The 19,691-nt window shown below is 46.8% G+C and overlaps 2 protein-coding genes across 2 annotated transcripts in view; both read right to left on the bottom strand.

Moving 5' to 3' along the window:
- LOC104279698 (heat shock factor protein 4-like) overlaps positions 1-15,611 on the bottom strand; it is a 19,796-nt gene extending 4,185 nt beyond the window's left edge. The window contains exons 1-10 of the mRNA XM_009877073.1: positions 15,489-15,611; positions 11,498-11,606; positions 10,236-10,363; positions 8,592-8,716; positions 6,231-6,306; positions 4,754-4,818; positions 2,824-2,923; positions 2,292-2,416; positions 253-477; positions 1-68 (exon numbers count right to left, since the gene is read on the bottom strand). The exon at positions 1-68 is cut by the window's left edge and continues 53 nt beyond it. Of these exons, the coding sequence (XP_009875375.1) occupies positions 1-68; positions 253-477; positions 2,292-2,416; positions 2,824-2,923; positions 4,754-4,818; positions 6,231-6,306; positions 8,592-8,716; positions 10,236-10,363; positions 11,498-11,606; positions 15,489-15,611 (1,144 nt within the window). The remainder of the gene's footprint in view (positions 69-252; positions 478-2,291; positions 2,417-2,823; positions 2,924-4,753; positions 4,819-6,230; positions 6,307-8,591; positions 8,717-10,235; positions 10,364-11,497; positions 11,607-15,488) is intronic.
- A 1,664-nt stretch (positions 15,612-17,275) lies between these two features.
- Positions 17,276-18,990, bottom strand: FBXL8 (F-box and leucine-rich repeat protein 8). The gene is made up of 2 exons (XM_009877072.1): positions 18,757-18,990; positions 17,276-18,258 (listed from the first exon to the last, which is right to left on the bottom strand). Exons 1-2 carry the CDS (start codon positions 18,918-18,920, stop codon positions 17,283-17,285), a joined length of 1,140 nt encoding a protein of 379 aa, XP_009875374.1. The 5' UTR covers positions 18,921-18,990; the 3' UTR covers positions 17,276-17,282.
- Positions 18,991-19,691: the final 701 nt, after the last annotated feature.

Raw genomic sequence — 19,691 nt, 5'->3', positions numbered from 1 at the left:
TCCTCAGCAGCAGCTGCAGCCCCTCCAAACTCCAGTCGGTGCCCTCCAACGGGTCCGAAATATCTGTTCTGAGAAAAGACAAGGGGAAATGTTGCCACGAGCGAAGCTTGCGTGCCGACACAGAGAAAGTAGGACTGAGCAGCCTTCCCAGGTACAGGATGGAGCTCACCAGGCTGCATTAGGTGACCTGAAGTCAGCCTCCCCTTTCACCCCCTGCTAATGAGAAAAGAGGCCCCTGCAAGCTCCCCTCACCTGTCCAGCAATGCCCTTCTGCCTCTTCTCTCAGATGGCTGCGAGGTCCCTGGTGGGGCTGCACCACAGCTCCCCTTGCCTTCCAAAACAGACTGAACCATGGCAACCGGGAGCACAGGGGGCTCGGAGCAAGCCCGGCAGCCCGGCAGCGGGACGTCAGGCTCGGCGGTGGCCTTCACTCCAGGGCTCACCGGCTCTTCCTTGATCAGCATGAGGCACTTCTCCCTGTATGGGAGACAAGACTCAGCACCACACACACGTCTGCTCCACAAAGGCCTCGCGCTACCGGGAAGGGCAACAGCACAAGGGCTTGCTCCCACTTCCCATCTAAGTGCCTCACGGGTCCTTCCATTCCCCTAGATGGGCAAAAGAAAGCAACAAGCTTGTTTTCTTCTCGGCAAGCTCCAGAAACATGCTCAGCTGGAATATCTTCAGTCACTTCATCGGTTATAGCTATAAAGAATTTGCCCCATTTGACTGTTTCGCAGATATGGAAAATACACTTCCACATGTTGGTCATTCCTCAGACGAGCGTTAGGCTTGAGCGGGTTAAAGGGTCACTAGGCTAGGGAGGTTCTCCTGAAAAAGAAAAGCCCTAGAGACAGGAATGGGATGAGTAAGACCTTCCTGTGCAGGAGTTAGGATTGGACCAGCAAGCACTCAAGAGATCCCAGTGACACAAGCTGGGATCTTGTGGCCCTGCAGGATTCAGAACAGAAGCTATCGAGATCTGATAGTCCCAGTCAGATATGTGACTTGTTTGGAAGCAGAGTTTTTCCTTTTTCCAGTGGGAGAGGCACCCCATGTTACTCCTACATGGACGTATGACATTGGAGTTTTGAATAGTAGCATTAGCATTTTGCATATAAAAATCTGCTTGGTACTACCTCTAGGAGATTTTACAGCTCCCTGTGAACAGGCATAGGGCATAGAAAACTACCCAAAAATATAATTTTATGCTTACAGACCAGCTTTACTGCAAGACAACACATGAGCATGTCACACACATGGGATAGTACGTGACAGTACAAAGCCTTCCTCAGCATCCTTTCAGATCATCTTCTCATCTCATGAATTCTAAACTCCCACCAGAAGCTCATCTTGATTTAGGAAGCATCCCGCTCTTGAATTCATTAGGGCCATGGCTGGCTTGAATTCTCGAGTCATGATGACACAGCATAGATCAGAGATCACCAGATGGCACTCAGTAATTAGCAGAAATAAGAAACTTAAAGGTCATATTAAAATTTTTTATGGTTTAGAAATGGCTTCCAGGTTTTGTTAGTTTGTTTGTTTTTAATCTGGAGCTCTTTACATGTTTTGAGATAATTTTACAGCTCTGGTTTCAATTACGAGGCAGATCTACAGGCAATTTCTAGAGTTTAACTACCTTGCCTCTGTGCCCAAGAAACTGTTTCTATGATTCATCTGTCTGCTTACTTTCCACTGCCATAGCTATAGCTATTCTGCTACTAGCCCTAAATATACTGCATGTCTGTGGCAGGAAGAGATAAGCATTAAAATACCTCTACATTCAATTCTTAAGTTACTGGGACCTTTTCACAGAAAAGTCATCAAATATCGGAAGTTGTTGTTGTGCAACCTTTCTGTCTGCATTAGCAGAAAGATGTACAGTTTGATTCTGCTGCTTCTTTGTCAAAGCCAAAAGGAAATGTCTTCTCTCACGCTGTCTCTCAGCAAACCCAACAAGTATTAGTATTGTTTGATAAACTGTAAGACAGCCCCTGTCTTGAGAACAAAAGATAAAGAAACATGGAATACTTCTTAAAGCAGTGAATGGCAGTTCTCAGCATGAAATCGATGACTTTCCTTCAAAAGTTATCCTGTTATTATCCCTCCCTAATTCTGAAAATCTGCCCCACATTGAAAACTGGAGTGAAATATTCCAGCCCACCATCTCTGTAGAGATTTGTGAATCAGGCAGAAACTTCAGTAGAATTGGAGCCAGGCAAAACTCTTCTGAAGTTATGCGTGTCCCTACACAACTCTGCCCGGTTTTTAACCACAAGCGTGTTTACCTGTCATTTTCAGGAGGGGACTGCATATTTATTATGTTGGATGGCGATGCTTCAGTAACATCAGATATGATGGGTCCTCCAGCAATTGCAGGGCTGTTCAAGCAAGAGGCAGGTTCTGTCGAGGGCTAAAAGGAAAGAAAAATCACATAGATTTATCCTTCTGAGGCCAAGTCCAAGCCCCTATCTGAGCAGTCAGGGCTTACTCACTGTGTCCTTCAGTCCTTCTTGTACAGAAACCAAGAAAACTTTTACCTACCATGCAAAATTATAATTTCCTCTGGTCTCTCCTCCAACTATGCAGAGGAGCAGGTGTAAAATAAGTGCTGTGACTAAAGTGTCAGCTACTGAGAGGTTTTACCACGTCTGACAGTTTGACTAGACTGATTAGCTTCCTCTGGAGGGAAAGATCCAGCACTCAGCTTTGCAAGCTTCTTCAATGCCAAAGGACTTTCTAATATATATTATTGCTTCACACATTTTTCCACTCTGGCCAAAGAAATCCCACAAAGCTCAGAGGCTGGCGTAAACCTACCGACTGTATGAAATAGGGGTCATGGAGGGGGTCCGTAGACAAATGCCGGCTGAACTTGGACACTTGCGGAGCTGAGATCCCGTTGTCAAGCATCAGAGGTCTGTGAAGACAAAGAGGTTTGTTTTACCAGCACATACTGACTGGTTCCTGGTTGCTCGTACAAGAAATGCCTCTCAGCCAAGGGTTGTTTTCCCCTGGGTACTCTGTAAGGTACTTTCCTGTCTGGTGTTACAGGAAGGGAAATAACAGTTCTGGAGGAGGTCACCATTAAAAAAGGGCATTAGCCATACAGAAATGGGCTGATCTGGGTTTTCTAGATCTTATTTGAAAGATGCAAGTGAACTAACAAACTCAGCTCATACTTTCTTCTAATTGTTAGTGGTTTCAAGCTCTAGGCTGGATCCTCAGCTTGTTTAGCTGGAGGTAGCTATGCTAAAATTACTTGTGTAATACTGTGATTCTGGCCTTGTTACCAGCTCCCTCGTGCTCAGGGCCTCTTTGGCAAAACTACATCTCCATACATAGCACTGCACAAAAGGAACCTGTGCCAACAGCTGTTCCAGGCTGTACACTGAGCTTTCCTGCAGCTATTTAAAAGAGAGGCAGGAAAACAAACTGTGAAAGGTAGAATATGAGAGGTGCAGGTAAGAGCTGATATTCCTTAAAGACAGACCTTCATGTCTGAAGCAGAAACTCAAATTAATGTGCAACACTGCAAATTACAGTTGTGCTGTATCAGTGCAACCCATCTTCCTAAGAAGGTCAATACAGTTGCTGTGCAGATAGTTCTGTGCTCTTTTGCCCCTTTCAGCACAGCTTCTCCCTAGTGACTTGTTTTTTGCAAAAAAGCAGTGGTCTAGAGTCAACATTTCTTGGGCTGTAAAGCTTTAATGGGGAGGGCATGGCCCTGACCACAGAAACGAAAGATCAGATCCAGCATCTCATTTCTCTGCTTCCCCGCCCCAGTGGAGGAAAATTTTCCCACTCGTGAATGTCAGTGACTGAGAGCAGCTGATGTCCTCTCCTTGAGCCTTCTTGTGGAGTTTATCCTTTCCAAGAGGGACAGTAAAGGGGTAGGCAGAGCAATGTGTACCCAGCATGCTTTTACAGATTATGGGCGTCTTCATTCAATCCTGTGCTTCCTTGACAATCTTCCTCACAAGAAGAGTGAGCCAAGAACAAAGACACTGACTTAAAGAACAGCAACTCCCTTGAGCAGCCATTCTTGGTAAGGCTGGCTCCTTTCTCTGAGGCATGCAGAAGTTTCCAGGTTGCCAAAGGCCATGAGATAATAAAGATGGGAACTGGACGCAGGCCCCTGCCCTCAGCCTGAGCCACAAAGGTCAAGTCCTCCTAGCAGCCCCTCTTTAGATCCCGAGCACCGCAGAGCCACCAATGCACAGCTGCTCCCCTGGAAGGCTCTAAGCTTCCTAATTCAAGCACCTCTATTCTCTTGCCTCAAAGAGCTTAATGACGACTCTGAAGATACCCCCTGTCTAACATCTTTCTCCAACTTCTTCCCTAAGGCCTGCAGGTTACATGCCACCAAACCTGTCTGTGGGTCAAACTGAAGGTGTCTGTGGCTTGGCTGAGCCCAGCTCTGTTCCCACTGGTGACAAGTGACAAAACTGGGACCTGGAGGACCAGCAGTGGGGTCCTGCCCTCTACCCTCCCCAATAGTCAGTGCTCCCATCTCCCATCGTGCGTTGTGTTCCCCAAATAAAGGTCACGAGCTGACACGGTGCTTCTCTAAAGACCACTGAATGGGGCATGTCAGCAGGTCTGACTCGGCAGTTCAGCCCATTCATTTCCCATCACCATGGTGCCCTGGTCCGGTGACCGCCTGCCTGGGCGAGCTGAGCTTGTGCTTTTAGTGAGGGGGCAGCATTATGCACCCGTGAGCGTGTGCACACCACACAAGGGTACTTACAGCTTCCTCTTTATCCCAGTGCTGCTAGGGCTGGATTGGAGCTGGCCAAACAGAAACTGAATCAGCTGTCAGGAGAGATCAAAATCCGGTGTTAATCAGCAGAGTGATTCAGCACTCCCTGCTCTCGCAGCCATTCTTATCTCAACGCATTCCTCCCTCCTGACACCACCCAAAACTGAGAGCAGCCATGAAATACGGGAGTCAAACTGCACGATGTACTGGAGCCCAAGACAGGACTCAAATGACCTGCCTGGCTCTCAAGCAACACAGCCAAGTGCCTGCTCTGGGCGAAGGCTGCTGGATGCATGTGCTCAGCACTCCAGCTAGACTTGGGAATCTACCTGTGAAGTACATATGCCAACATTCTTAGGCCTGGAGTTAGACTTGGGCTCTGTAAAAGTCTTCAGAGACCTTCATAAGACGCTCTGTAAAGCCTGACAAAGACTTTGCAAGTGAAGGAGGCACATCCAGGGGAGACCTCCTGGATGGAGTTCTTTGCTCTTTCAGCTGAGTTTTTCAGCCCCATGAAATTCAGTGTTGACATAATAGGAGGCTGAAAATGTTGCAGAATGGCTTTGAAGAGGAATCACTTAGCAACATATTCCCAGGTCAGCTTGAGCCTAATGCTCTGCTTTGACCTCCAAACAAAGAGAGCATTATTATTATATATCACAGCTGCCTCTTACTCATTGCTCAATATAACAAAATAGAGCTGCATAAATGCCTCTACAATGAGTGGTGGGGCTGGTTCAGCCTCAGAGCTGGAGGAAGGTTTGATAACCTCGTGCGTTTCTATCCAGTCCTATGACTCTCTGTGATGCCACGTGAGGGGCAGAACGTGGCTCTCAGGGGGACTGGGAAATGTGACGTGTTCAGTCGCATCAGCACCATCTGGGAATCACTGGAGAGGCCTTTTCTAGCACTGGTCATGCTACATTTCAGAGGAGATGGCCCCACAGTGCTCCCCACCAGTCTGAAAGGTTGTACAGTAATTCCTCAGCTCTACCAGTGGCACCAGAGGAGTACCAGTTGCTGGAGGTCCCCAGTGGGGCAATGGCTAGCCAGTTCTGCTGCCTGCAGCTTCAGTGCTGGCAGGAGGGGGAGGCTTCTCTCTTCTACAAAGGAAAGATTTGGGAAGGCCAAAGGCATCAGTATAGCCAGAACACTGCCAATACCGGGCAATGAGCGAAAGTTGTGCTCTCTTGCTCAGGACTTTGACAGAAAAGTGGTTTCTAACACCACAGCAACGACTGACAGGGAAACAAAAATCTTTCGCTCGAGGGCATAATCTAAGCTTTGCCAATGATCACTGTCCATAGGACATGTAAAAGTATCATACAATTTGAAAGAGAGAGAAAATAAATACACTGTGACATCAGAGTGTAGAGAAGATTATGGGATGAGGAAGAAAAGAAAAAAAAATCAGAGGACATACACCATACAGTACAAGTGAGTTTGGGGATTTTACAGCCACTACCTTGTTGATCACTTTCTGTTGCTGTGAGTGGTTCTGCCGGAGAGAAACGACTTCCCGCCAAAGAACTTCATTTTGCCTGAAAACGAAACAGAAACTTTCCGTGAGCGCAGAAACATCCCAACAGCCCGTGGAGCTGCCATGATGCACAGTAGACCCAGTTGTGCAAAGCCCAGTGCGCTTTAGGGCTCTTGCAGTGCTTGGCTCTGTTCAGGTGTCCCAAATGGGGTCACACAATCGTTTTCCTTGTTTTTCCTTGAGCTCAAAAGAAGTATCGACCAAAGCACAGAGGGAAAACAAATAAAAGAGAAGCCAACGTTCACAGGGGAGAGTAACAACATGTGCTTAGCCTCTGTGGAGTATTTGGGGCAGACTCAGAATTTTAACACGGCTTGATTTGTGACTTCGAATGATTTGGATCACAAAGAGTGTTCTTCCCGCGGGAGCCAAGAAAGCCCAGTCTCTCCACAACTGCCTCCAGTGCCCCCTAAAGATCCTACGGATAGAGATCCAACAGATTCTGCCTGCTGAAATCTCATACACGTGGTGGTACAAAGGCATGTTTGGGAGGGAGTGGAGCAGCTAACGGGATGCTTCTGCATCTGAAAGCCTGAAACTAGGAGGACTGTAATGATTTTATTAGTGGGAGTCACTGAGTTCAGCCAGCACAGACCCATGTCCAGTTTGCAATTGCATAAAGCATATTTATTTTCTGTCTGCACATGCGGCACGCAGGGTTTTTTTACAGGCTTCCTTGAAGAGTCATCCCCAGAAAGTGGGATGGGGGGATGCAGAGTTTATTTACTGTGCTACCTCCAAGCCTGGATGCCAGTTGAGTCTGTGCTACAAAAGGTGTTGCCAGTCAGTTTATCTCAAGAGTATATGTATGTATCAGAACTGACAGGCCAGCAAAACCTATCAGGCAGGTGAAATTCATAAATCCTTTTGCCTTTCTGGCGTGGGTTGATGCTAGAAGTGGGAAGATAAGGTCCAGGGCTCAAAAGAACACAGTAGCTGCCCTAGTACTGCAGCTTGTAGAGTAAGAATCTCTGCAGTGAACTTTCTGTGTCGGTACTGGCAGGATTTTCAGCAAAGCAGCTTTCCCGAGTCTGACAGCTTGTCCTGGAGTTACATCCGAACTGTTCTGCACCAGTGTAAATTTCATAACATGATTTCAGCCTGGGATTTCTGGTCCATCTGAGTTTATAACAACTGTATTTCCAGCAGTTGAACGCAGTTTTGCCTTTTGCCAGGTGGAGGAAGGGAGCACGCACATCAAAAGGAAGAATAAACTAAAAACAAAGCTAAATCATCAGTACTGAAATTCCTTAAAATTAAATAAGATACAAGCCTAGAAACTTTTTCATTGCCACTATATCTAGATTTCACAGTGCGATTTCATGCATGTGCCAAGTGTGAGAGCCATTAAAAATTGAGGTGGGATAAAAATATTTATCCATTGCACATAAAGCACAGAAAGTGCTGGGCTGGAATGAAGTTTCACCGTGTATGTCTTCACTCAAAGCCCAGGATGCCAGTGTCATCTAGTGATGTATGAACATCAACTTACTTTATAAAAGAGGGGGTTTGGTTCTTTTTGATTATTCAGATGGTTTTGAATGAAGGTTTTCTGTAGAGATTAAAATTCGAGGAGCAAATAATAGCCTCTCCGAGTACAAGATTTATAAAACACATCCATTTACTAAGTTCCTAGGGACTGTCTCTGTCTCAGAAAGCCCCAGACCCTCAGACAGCTGGTCAGGCAGCCGCACGCAAGCAGCATTGTATTTGCTTGCTTTGCTCTTATACAACAATTCTGGCCATGTCAGAAGATAACAGCCTTCAGAGAGATGGGTCCAGGGACTAAACACTACAGCACTTCTTGTGTTCTTACGTATTTTAGGCCAGTCATATTTTTGAGGTGGACAATGACAGAGAGATATTTTTGCATTTTTTTAATAGCTGGGGTGGACACCACCAGGTTTCTGCCAAGGACTTCCATGTGTGAGAAAGAGTTACATCTTTATCGTCATTTCTGTCTGGAGGAAACACAGTCATCCGACTCGAGTTCCCAGGTTATACACATATTTCCTCCTCTGTGCGTTCCTTATCTCTAAAGGGAAGACATAGGTGAAACATGGAAAATTAGCTGTCTACCTGTCACAGAACACCGAGAAGCTGACAATGAATTTACATTTTGCAGATCATCAAGTCTGCCTGGACCATAGTCTCTACAGATCTAGTCCCTGGCTCAGCACGTGCGTGGGAGGTGTTTAAGGCTTCTCCTTTCAGACATTCCCCAAAACCAACAGCTCTAGAGAAGCAAATGCCCGTAAGAAGCAGCCTGAGTAGGATTCAACTCACTGCTTCATGTCCTGCACTTGACACTCCATGTTCTCCTGCTGACTTCTCAGTATCTGTACCTCGTATAGCAACCTGCTGAGGTCCTCCTGGCGCATCTTGGTCTCTTCACTTTTCACTACCGACACCTGAGGAGCGAAAAATCAGAGGTGGATTTTACCAACACAAGAAGGGCCATGGACAGTCCTCGCTGTGGCTTGGGTGCAGGGCTTCCATCAGCCGGGGTCTGATGTGCTGAAATAATGCAACGTGCACAGGAGTCTGAACTATCTTTAGGGTATTATTGCAAAGGCCAAAGCAATAAAACAGAGCAAAGAGCAGGACAAATCCTTTCATACAGAGGATCTGTTGGAAACACAACATTCCCCACCACAGTAGGGACTTATTTCAAATCAGCTTGGAGGGGGGGGTTTTTTGAAGGCATTTTGAGGACCAGTGAGGAATTGAACTAGGCTGTTTGTTTAAATCTTTCTACTTAACTAGAGAGGAAGCCAATCCAGCTTTGTGTTTTAAACAGATGAGCCTGAGGTAATGCTTCAGACTGACATATTACACTTGGATTTTCAGAAGGCTTTTGCTGAAGTCCCTTTTCTGAAGGCGCTATGCTAATTCAGTAAGACAACAGCCCTTTTTGGCCATCAATAACAGGTTAAGAGACAGCAAACTGAGGGCAGGAGTAAGTTATCTCAGCTGTAACAAAAGGAGATGGCTGGTGGGAGACCTCACAGGAGTCACGCTGTGCTTCTCTAGAAAAGCGGGTGACGATTCAAAAGCCGAGTGGTGCGGAGCAATCTGGGCCACCCAGCACTGCATGGAGGTTTCGTGATACCGAGTGACAGAGTGGGAAAAAAAAAAACACAGACAAAACTCTGAGAAAAGCCAAGCCCTGCACACTGAGGACCCTGCCCCAACCACACATGTATACAGAGAGAGGTCAGAAACCAGACCATGGGGTGTGTTGGCATGAAAGCAAAGTATTTGGAGAGTTATCAAGGGAGGAATGTGGCTCTGAGAGAAAACCTCATGATGACTGTGGAGTGCTATTCTGGTCAATCCATCCCAAAAAAAGGGATGTAGGAGGGTTAGAAAGGCCCAGGGCACAGAGTCATGGTGGCAGGAATCATAGAATCATAGAATTGCCAGGCTTGGAAGGGACCTCAAAGATCATCTCATTCCAACCCCCTGCCATGGGCAGGGACATCCCCTGCTAGCTCAGGCTGCCCAGAGCCCCATCCAGCCTGTCCTTAAAAACTCCCAGGGAAGGGGCTGCCACCCCCTCTCTGGGCAACCTGTGCCAGGGTCTCACCACCCCCACGGGGAAGAACTTCTTCCTCACGTCCAACCTGAACCGACCCATCTCCAGCTTCAATCCATTCCCACTACCCAACATCCTAACAAGCCCCTCACCAGCTTTCTTGTAGCCTCCTTGAGATACTGGAAGGCCACAATAAGGTCTCCTTGGAGCCTTCTTCTCTGCAGACTGAACAGCCCCAACTCTCTGTCTTGTCAAGGGATGTTTTGAAGAAGCTCTGTGTTGGCAGATCCCTTCTGGAACAGGGGTCTGCTGTGCTGAGCTCATCCTTCCTACCCAAGGGGCTCAGAGGGACCAGGGGGTCCCACCGATGTGTGCGTCCCCCGCATGCTCACCTTCCTCTTGATGTGCTCCAAGAGGTGCTCGTGGCCCTGCAGGAAGCAGAGGTGCTGGAACTCAGTGTCGTCCCGCTCGGGCTTGACCAGACCCCCCTGCTCGATGTTCACCACCTTCCTGAAGCCGTCTGTGTGGAGAGGGCACAGGTGAAGGACCCACAGTCCCAGGCTCTCCTCCTCACGTCCTGCCACCATCGCTTCTAAGGACATTCCTGTTCATCCCTCCCCCACTTTTCGAGCTGACTCACATCACAGCCATGCTCCCTTCCCCAGCAGTTTTTGGGCCATATCTACAAGAAACTCAGTGTGAGGGAGAGCCTTGTGCATCCCGCTGGCCACCCTTGCCCACTGCCCTCGTTGGAAATCCCCTGGGCATGTCAGTCTGTCTGCCAGGAGCCGAAATGCCTGCCTTTCCGAAATCTCTACCTTGATTTGCAAGCCAAAGGGATTCAGGGGAAGGTTTGTCAAAGGCACAGACCAGCGTCGGGTGCCATTTTTTAGGAAAAAAAAAGGTCACATGCACCTTTGAAAATCTGCTTTGGGTACTTCTCAAAAGTCCTAGCAAGGTTCCTAAACCAGCTTTAAAGAGTGGCCTAAAAATTACAATAGGGCCATTTTATAGTTAAATAGCAAAGTTAAAGCTTTACTGAGGAACTCTAGGAATTAGTCATTAAAAGATTTCAAAAAACTATCAGAAAAGAATCTTATTTAATATGATTGTGGTCTAGTTGTGGCTAAAAACTACACCTAAATCTTCGCTAAGGGATGACATGTCCAATCAGCAAGGCAAGGTTTGCTGGGAGAAGTAATGTCTGTAATTATTTCAGAGATATGCTGAAATATATGGGAAAATGGACAAGCTCTGGGCATGTTGCCTTCAAAAGAAACAGTTTCTGAGGGAGGCATCACAGTATCAGGCTGCTGGAAAAGCCTCTTATAGAATAAAATGGGAAAGAAATTACAACAAGTCATCAGGCTGATGCAAGAGAAGCAGAAAATCTGGTAGCTGATTTTTTTTTTTGAGTTCACATCTTACAATTTAATCTAACAGAAATTTTATGCTGGAATCGAAGGTCAATATAAGGAAATCGTTCCCCTGGCAGAGCCTCTTTGGCAAAATCAATAGTGCCACAAAAACGAGTATATGTGAGAGTTCAGCTTTTCTGTCCACGGTTCTCTTTCGTGTCTCCCACCCTCACGTCCTGCCACTCCCGCTGTGTCTGTAGGGCCCCCAGGGCCGAGGATATGGTGGTCAGACTTACACATGTTCAGCTGCCGGACAAAACTGGCCATGTTGTTGTGCTTGAAATACTTGGGCAGCACCTCTTTGGCAAAGCGTCCTTGGTCGAACACATGGAAGCTGGTGCCATTCTGCAAAGGAGAGAAGGACAAAGGCAGAATCCATGAGAGGTGCCCTGGAGGACATGATTGCTTTGAGTCCTGCACTGGGAGAAGTCTCTGAATTGTCACCTTGAACCTGAGAAGAGGGACAACAGCCCTCAGTGATGCATGTGCTGCTTCAGTTCTGGTACAGTCAGTCCTCTATCGCTGCAGTTTTGATCCTTTTCCTCCCAGCTTTGTAACTGCTTAGTTCAGAGCCTTGGATGTGAGAAAGAAACTACAGGCTTTTACATACACACAGCCAGTAGCTTGTGACTGACCACTCTTGCATTGACCTCACAGAAAGACTCTGGCTTCAGAAGAAGGTCCTGGAAAGTGAGAATTGCCACCATAACCCCTTGATCTGCTTGTACAGGTCTAACTCTGACCCATCTGCTCCAGAGCACAGCAGTCCTGGAGGCCTGGAAACGTGACACAAGAAACACAACAAGGCAGGAAAGCAAATCATCCCTGGAGATGTCACACCGATCCAGAAGCCCTACCCGCCTTCTCCTGACTGTTTTCGAAATTGCACAGCCACAAGCGCAACCGCAAAATGTTCACTGTCACGCTTTACAGTCCCAGCTAGCAACTGGCATGTCAAACGCACAAAATATCCATTTCTGAGGTTGCGTTGCCAGGATCCGGGATTGCAAAACAAGGCAAACTGCCTGGGATTGCTGGCAGAGACAGACACACTGCTCACCATGGGCTTCCCCTGCCTGGCCTCCTACCTGCTGACACTTAAGCTGGTACAGAGAGGGCCCTGAAGCAACTTTGAAACTTTCTGCAAGCAGCAATCCACGTCACCCTTTTAAGGGACAGAAAAATTAGCTACCTGGGAACCACCCAACTGTGCATCCTAAGCTCTCCACAGCTCTGCGGAGGGACAGGCAAGATGCAGAGACCTACACCGGGGCAAAGCCATCAGTAGATATTTGGGATTTACCAACTCCCCTGCAGCCGAGTTTCAAGGGGCAGCTAGCTAAAGACACCAGGGGCTGGGCAGTGTTGGCAGGGAGGGGTCTGAGACCAGCACAGCCACAGACAGCCTCCTGCTGTGGTCAGCGGTACTACCAGCGGTCAAGTGGTGTGTCAGCCTGGGGGCTCATTCTGCAGCTGGCTGGTTTTGGACAGAGGAGGACAGCATTTCCTAAAGAGTGAGTACCCATCGCAGGGTCTGTAGCTGCACCGGTGCTCTCAGGACTGCCTGAAGTCTCTAAAACAGGGAGTGTGATTAGGACCACAAGAAAACTCAGCGACTAAAGGGGTGCTGGTGTGTGCCTGTAGCCTGCCCACAGCCACCAGAAAGCAGCCGGCTGGCAAACCCTGCTGCGCTACTCATTGCCACTACATCTCCATCACCAAACGGTGCCAGTTCCCTCTGTGCTCTGGCTCGTTTGTCAACTCTGCCCATTAACCCTGCATGACCACAAACATATGGGCCAGTTCTATTCCTTGCTCACTGCTGCAGACACTGAACATGACTGTTTGCCTTGACAGTGCCCTTTGACCATCACCAGAGTGTTTCCTATCCCTCTGTGCCCCACGCAGCAGAAGTAAAGGCTCATCAACTGCTTAAAACATTCACTGAGAGCTTAAAAGACTCCCTAATAGTCCATACGCTGAAATTATCCTCACAGGTTGAGTTTCGAGACATGACAGTAGGGGTCAGGGGTTTCCCAACCCTGCGGAAGCTGTTCTGGAGACAGAGCTGGTTTATACAGCCTCACTTGTGCTCCTGCTCTCCGAGAGGCAGCTGTGTGTTCCAGGCTGAGCAGGCTGATGTAAAAGGAAAACCACAAGGGTTTTGTGTGCCTGAACATCTCCTTACGATATACCTGAATGTCTCCTTATGATGTACCCAAATATCTCCTTCCTTGGAACTCAGGGCCACAATGTTCTCAGAAACTAGAGCATCCAAAAGGGTTCCTACAGACACAAGAGACTCTGGACTTACTGCGTGTTCACTGCTGCACTGTGCATGTACCAGCTTGTTCCCACACAGCAGCTGTGCCTTGCTTGTCTTAAACTGTGCGAGCATGAGCTGCAGGACACTTCTCTGCCCAAGGCAAAATTCACTTGGCAGCATGTCAGTCTTGGCAGATGCTTATCTTAGCTGTTTTTGACAGACCCATGATGGCAGATGCCCTGCCCGGGCAAGCTACGTTGGGAATCTGCTAGAAGTTCTTCCTAAGTGCATCTTTCATTTTGAAAATCCATTAAATTGCTTCTTGTCCAATCTACCAAGGACAGAGACAGCAGACTTTTCCTTTCCACCTTACAACAGCCTACAGCATATATAGAAACTGCTACCCATGTCTCCTCTCCATCTCTTCTCCTTCATGCTAAGGAACAGTTCACAAGTCCTTATAAGTCCTATTTTCCAAGAGTTCTGATAATGTCCAGAAGCCTTAGGCATGTATGCAATTTCTCAGCTCCAACAACAGTGACAGATAGAAGAGGAATGTAGGGGTACAATGGAAGACCAGCGAGGGGGACTGTAGGCACGCTCAAGTGACTTGCACCTGAGCTGTTGGAAAACACACTCATCACACCGGATGACTGCTTGGCCTTGTGTGCTGCTAGTCGAGACTTCAGATTCTCAGGTAGTGAGAATAAACCTACTCTTTGCATTTCAGCCATGGTCTGGGGTTGTTCCTGCATCCTGCCTGGAAAACTTAGACATTGAAGAGCCTTACCAAAACCTCCCAAGACTGTAGCTGTAGCCTACGTTAGGTCGCAGGAAGGGAGAGCACAGTGGTGCTCTCATGCAGCCAAAAATAACAGTAAATTTAACAAAAAGGGGACTATTTATACATGTCAGAAAATCTTTCCCATTGAAAGTCCTTATTTGAAATGCTTATACCAAAACTTAGTCATTCTCAGAGGTACGGCCATGTAGGACCAACATCAGAAAGCAGCCACTGCCTTGAACAACTGCAGCTCAAATCCTATCTCAAGTTTGAATGAAAACTCTACTGGATGCAAACACATGAAGAAAGGCTGCTTTTGACTTCTTTTTCCCCCTTAATTCTGCTTTTGTTATAGATTCTTGATTTTGGAGAACAAGTTTACAGACACAATTTCTCTGGTAACTCCCTGCTGAAGACAAATCACACTATTTGCAGCAAGGCTTAGGTCAAAAGCACAGTATGGTATCAATGCTGTATGGGGGGGTAAATCACATCATTTTAATTCTCTCTTTGTACTTATTTGTCACTGAGGTGATAATATAATAAGAAGTCAAAGCAATCTATTCCTATGAAGCTGTACAGACAATTCAAACATGCATCCCCATGACCATCACACAGACTCTTCGAAAGACCAGAAATGATCTTCCAAAACGTGACTTAGGGTGCCCGTCCACGAACTGTTTAAACTGTAGGTTTTAGCCTGAGGTCTGAATGCTACTTATCTGCTGCCTTTTCTCAGGACACTTGTGAAAGCTGCCAAGGAAAATGCGAAATAATCTGAACAGCAGTGAAATTTTTTAAGGGTTTTGCACCTTTTCTAGAAAAGTTTAGGGAGCTGCAGATTGAAGCAAGGTGAAGAACCTCTCTCTCAGGAGTCCAGATTTTTAGAAGATTCAGTATTAGACACCCTTTCAGAACGTGCAAATATTGTTATCAAAACCTCCCAAACCAGTCAATCCCTTTGAAACACAAAAGGCACGATAGTGAAGACAAATAACACCAAGCGTATCCCAAAAGGCCCCTTAACAAACTCTCAGTCCCCAGACTCCCCCAGTCAGCTGGCCAGCACTTGCAAAGCAAAGGGCAGTCGCTGTGCAACGTAGAACCTGGGCCTCGCACCCGGGTTTGTTCCTGGCGTTGCAGGCTCTTCCGTGACACCAATGCTTGCTGTACTTACAGTACTCCAGCAGATGAGATGGTTTGTTTCAGGATCTTCCACCAGCGTCCAGAGTTTGGTTAGGAAGGCTGGCACATTGCTGGAGTATCCATCCATCACCAGAGAGCTGGGTGAATCCTGCATAGTTTTTCAGTGCCCTGGTTACACTAACCCCATCGCTCTCGGCGTGCCTGCCTCCCTGCACGCGCGTGCGCCCGACACAGAATGAACCACCGAATTTTATCCCGGGCCACTGGAAAGTAGGCTCTCCGAGGGAGTCACATCAGCAGTGCTGCTCGCACTCTTAAAAACTCAGCACAATGCGATGGCATCACCAGCCCCGGAGAACAATACACAGAATGAAAATGCACTGCAGCCGATCTCACAGAGCTGTGAATAAATACGCAGCGTCATGCAAAGGGAACACGTGCTGCGCACCTTATGCTGGGAGGTTAGCAAGTCACCGGAGCGAACCCACCTGCCGAGAGCCTGTGGGATGCCCAGGCCCAGCAACGCCGCGTCTGTGAAGGTACCCGAATTGTTATTTTGGAATTTTCTTTTCCTAAATGTTGGCAGGCACAGACGAACAAGGGTTGGCCAGACCTCAGGGCTGCATATCTCTAGCGAGGCTTTGAAAAATCAGAGTTGTGAGCTGATTTGGGTCCAGATCCTATGTTATTTGTCAAGAGAAATTATCTGGCTCTTGGGTAAGAAGAGAGAGTGATAAATGCAGCTACACGTAGAATCTAGATGACTTTTAGCTTTTTATTAATTATTCTAAGAAATGCTCTAGATGGCCCTACATAGGTGCTGCCAGTGTAGCTTTATGGCCAGGATCATTTCAACTCAGCAACTGCTCTTCACATAACATTCACCAAAATCTTTGGTACAACAGACCGACGCACACATATCCTAATTCAGATGCAAGGTAACTTGCCGGCGAATTGCAGATACCACACACAAAATCTGTCAACACTCTTGATTTTCCTAAGAAACATGAACGATATCATGAAGGCAAAGGTCTTTGCAAAAGGCATTCAAATCATAACCTGCAATCTGCATTCCTGAGCAAAAGGCAGACAAGAGGGACAAGGGAATTCTCAGGCCACGTGTGTGTTATTACTGCCTTATGAATGTTTTTCCTTAAGTGCTTTTTCTCCTGCTTGTATTTTCTAACATAATTCAGCTCCTGTTACATCCTTCCACACTGGAAGATAGCTGACAAGTGGATAATGGGTGAGCTCACTGTCACTGAACTGCTGAAAGAGGAATTATCAAGGTTAGAATGGATTTTCCATCAGATGCCCACAGTTTGCTGCTATAGTTCATTGAATCTGCATGGCTAAGTACCTCGCTGGGCAGAAATGGCTGCATTGAAGCTGCCTCTCCCAGGAGCGTCTACTTAAGTAGTTTCTGGGTGCCTGACACAAGGTGTTTGACTTGGAGATCCTTTTAAAAATGTAAAATCAAATTTCGGGGAGGTCCTCAGCAGAAATTCGCAAAGGGTAAACTCAGCATTTCTGCTGAATAAAGAAGCAGAGAAGGAAAAAAAAGGAGCTCTGCCCTACACACAAGAAGTAAAAAAAAAAGAAAAGGACAATTCTATTTCACCGTAGAACCCTTTGTCTGTCACATTTGAGTGTAAATGCTTGGTCTGCTTGGTCTGTGCATCATATGTAACAGCCAGTGCTGGTGAAACAGCATGTTCTCTAGAGCAAAGAGCATTTTGCAGTGTTTTCCTTATAGCCCTAAATCTTCCTTCCCTGTTCTCTTGCAGATCCCCACGACTTCCCTGGGGAAGTCAGTAGGAGCCAGTCACCGAACTGCTACTGGTTTCCAGGGGTGCCGTTCCTTGGTGACCTTCAGAGTGTACTGCTTCAGAGCGGGGCAGCGCGTGAGGAACGCTTCTACCACCTCCTGGCTGACCACACAGTAGCAGTGGATCTCCAGGAGATTTCTGCACTTCCCAGCCAGATCTACTAGTGAGGAATTTAAGTCCTTCGAGGACGTGGTTTGCAGTGTCAGCTTCTTTAAGGTACGGCTGTAGCTCTGGCTGACAAACCTAATCTGATCTACCATGTAATTATAGGTATTAAGTTGCAATGTGCTTACAGGTATATTCAGCTTTAGGATCTGTGGTATCCTGCAGCCAGGGACCGTGTGGTCAAACTCTAGGTCTACGCTGAGTTGGGGATGCTTTTGACTTACAGCAGCCCAGAGCTCTTCTGAGATGACTGGTATGTATTTGTCAAGGCGCTCACAGAAAATGTCTAAATGGGTGAAAGCTGCTCTTTTGGGCTTAAGCAGTTCCTGAAATACATCATCAGACAAACTGGCATAGTAAAGCCCCAAGGCTGAGAGCTTGGGGCACGCTCTGAGAACTTTCCTAATGGTGTCCGGTGCCACGTTGCACACCAGGGTGCGGTTGTTGATGAACAAACTCTGCAAGTTTGGGTTGGCGGTAGCTAAGAGTTCGACAAGCTCACCATCGAGAGTGAAGGGCATTTTTCGAAAATCGATATGCTGAAGATTTATCTGGTTTTCAGCGTCACACATACTCCGTATGCTCTGTAGGATGTCCTGGCCAGAGTAGAAGTAGGGGTTCTCCCCGCGGCACACAATGCACAGCTGCTGCAGTTTGTGGTTCTGTTTTGCCAACGCGTCCAAGACGCGTGTCACATTCTTCCTGTTGACCTCTTTGGACTGGTCAAACACAATCTTCAGGTGTTTGATTTGGCTGAGGAACTGGAGCAGGCTCTGCAGCATGTCTTCCTCATCCTCCGAATCACAGCTGGAATGGTAAAACAAACCCTTAGTCACCATGAGCAAGCACAGAGCAGGCACTCTCCTTCACTAGCGTTTCTGCAAACATCAACAGATTCCCCAGATGTTTCTTCTTACTTGATGCCCAGAGAGTCACTGTAAGGCCAAACACTGAGGGACTCAGGAGGTGAGAAGAGTCAGTCCCCAGAAAGACCCATCAGAGAGGAGTCACGACAAAGCTGACGAGTTAGCAACTGTCTCTTGCCATTTTCAAACATATGGAAAATGTAATACTTCCTGTAAAACTCAAATCATCAGCAGCAATTAAAAACCCCCTAGCATGTAACACAATTTTCTCTATTATATGAAAAGGTGCTAGTCACGTAAGATAGTATCATCGCACACAGAAACCACGACTAATGTCAATAACGTCACAGCGGAGCGGTGTGTTCGACAGGCACAGAAAACACCATGATCTAGTTAAGCCAGCAGAGCTGATCGGACACTAGAAACCCACTCCTCTTACCTGATCTCCGTGAAATGCCAGACACAGCTGGAAGAAACAGCTGTAGCCCACTGCCTGCACACCTGGAAGACCGTGTACCTATCTCGAAGAGGAAGATAATAGAAAATTTGGACAAGGATTTCTTCTGGGATGTAGTTCCACAGTTCCGGAACTGAGGCAGGCATTTTCCCTCTTCAGTCTGGTTTGGAAATGGGAAAAACTTCCCAAACTGCAATTATTTCTCAGAAGTCCCTGTTCAGAAAAACAAAAACCAAAGAGACAAAAGCAACAAAAAGAGACATTAGGAGTTATTTAACAAATCAAACCAGTGCAACTCTATCACAGACGTTAACATTTTTATTTCACACTTGAAGTATTTTGCAATTGAATACAAACATGAGGAAAATCTGTTGGCCAATTCTTTTGCACAGTACTTTCAATCAATCCTAAGAAGCTGGGTGATACTTTTCCAGAGTTAAAGATGTCAGATCAGAGCTTTGAGACCAAAAAAAAAAAAAAAGAAAGAGCATCTTTACTCCTCCAATGAGGTTTTGCTATTCTGAGTAAAAAAAATGTAAGGGAATTTTCTAGTACTGCTGCACTGGTACTCAAAAAGCTGAGATAGGTTTCTCAAATTGTGGGGAAAAAACTCAACCTCTTTGCAAGCAGAAGCTCTGCACAGAAAACAGCCCCAAACAGCCTTTTTACTGAAACAGCAGTAGAAATTGGTACGTTAATTACAGCGGTCCTTGCCTCCGATGAGACACAACAGTTTGGGAAAAAAAATGTTTTATTACTGTGACTCCAGTTCTCAGAATTTGCATTTACACACGTCTGACTGAGGAATGGAAAAGCCAGTTCTGATTAACCTTCAATGCAACAGAAGAAGCCTGAGGTTCATACCATCAGACCATTACTTGACTTACTCATTCTTCCTCTTCCCAAATGTGTTTTAT

This window comes from Apaloderma vittatum, unplaced genomic scaffold (genome assembly GCF_000703405.1).
Source record: "Apaloderma vittatum isolate BGI_N311 unplaced genomic scaffold, ASM70340v1 scaffold1439, whole genome shotgun sequence".
Taxonomy (NCBI): Eukaryota; Metazoa; Chordata; class Aves; order Trogoniformes; family Trogonidae; genus Apaloderma; species Apaloderma vittatum.
Note: the sequence above shows the minus strand (reverse complement) of the source record. Positions and strands in the feature narration are given on the sequence as shown.

Bases quoted from the DNA above. Each gene is read 5' to 3' on its own strand.
- FBXL8 (XM_009877072.1), bottom strand. From the start codon at position 18,920: ATGCCTGCCTCAGTTCCGGAACTGTGGAACTACATCCCAGAAGAAATC. The intron at 18,259-18,756 runs GTAAGAGGAGTG...TTACCATTCCAG, and splicing joins TGGCATTTCACGGAGATCAG to CTGTGATTCGGAGGATGAGG.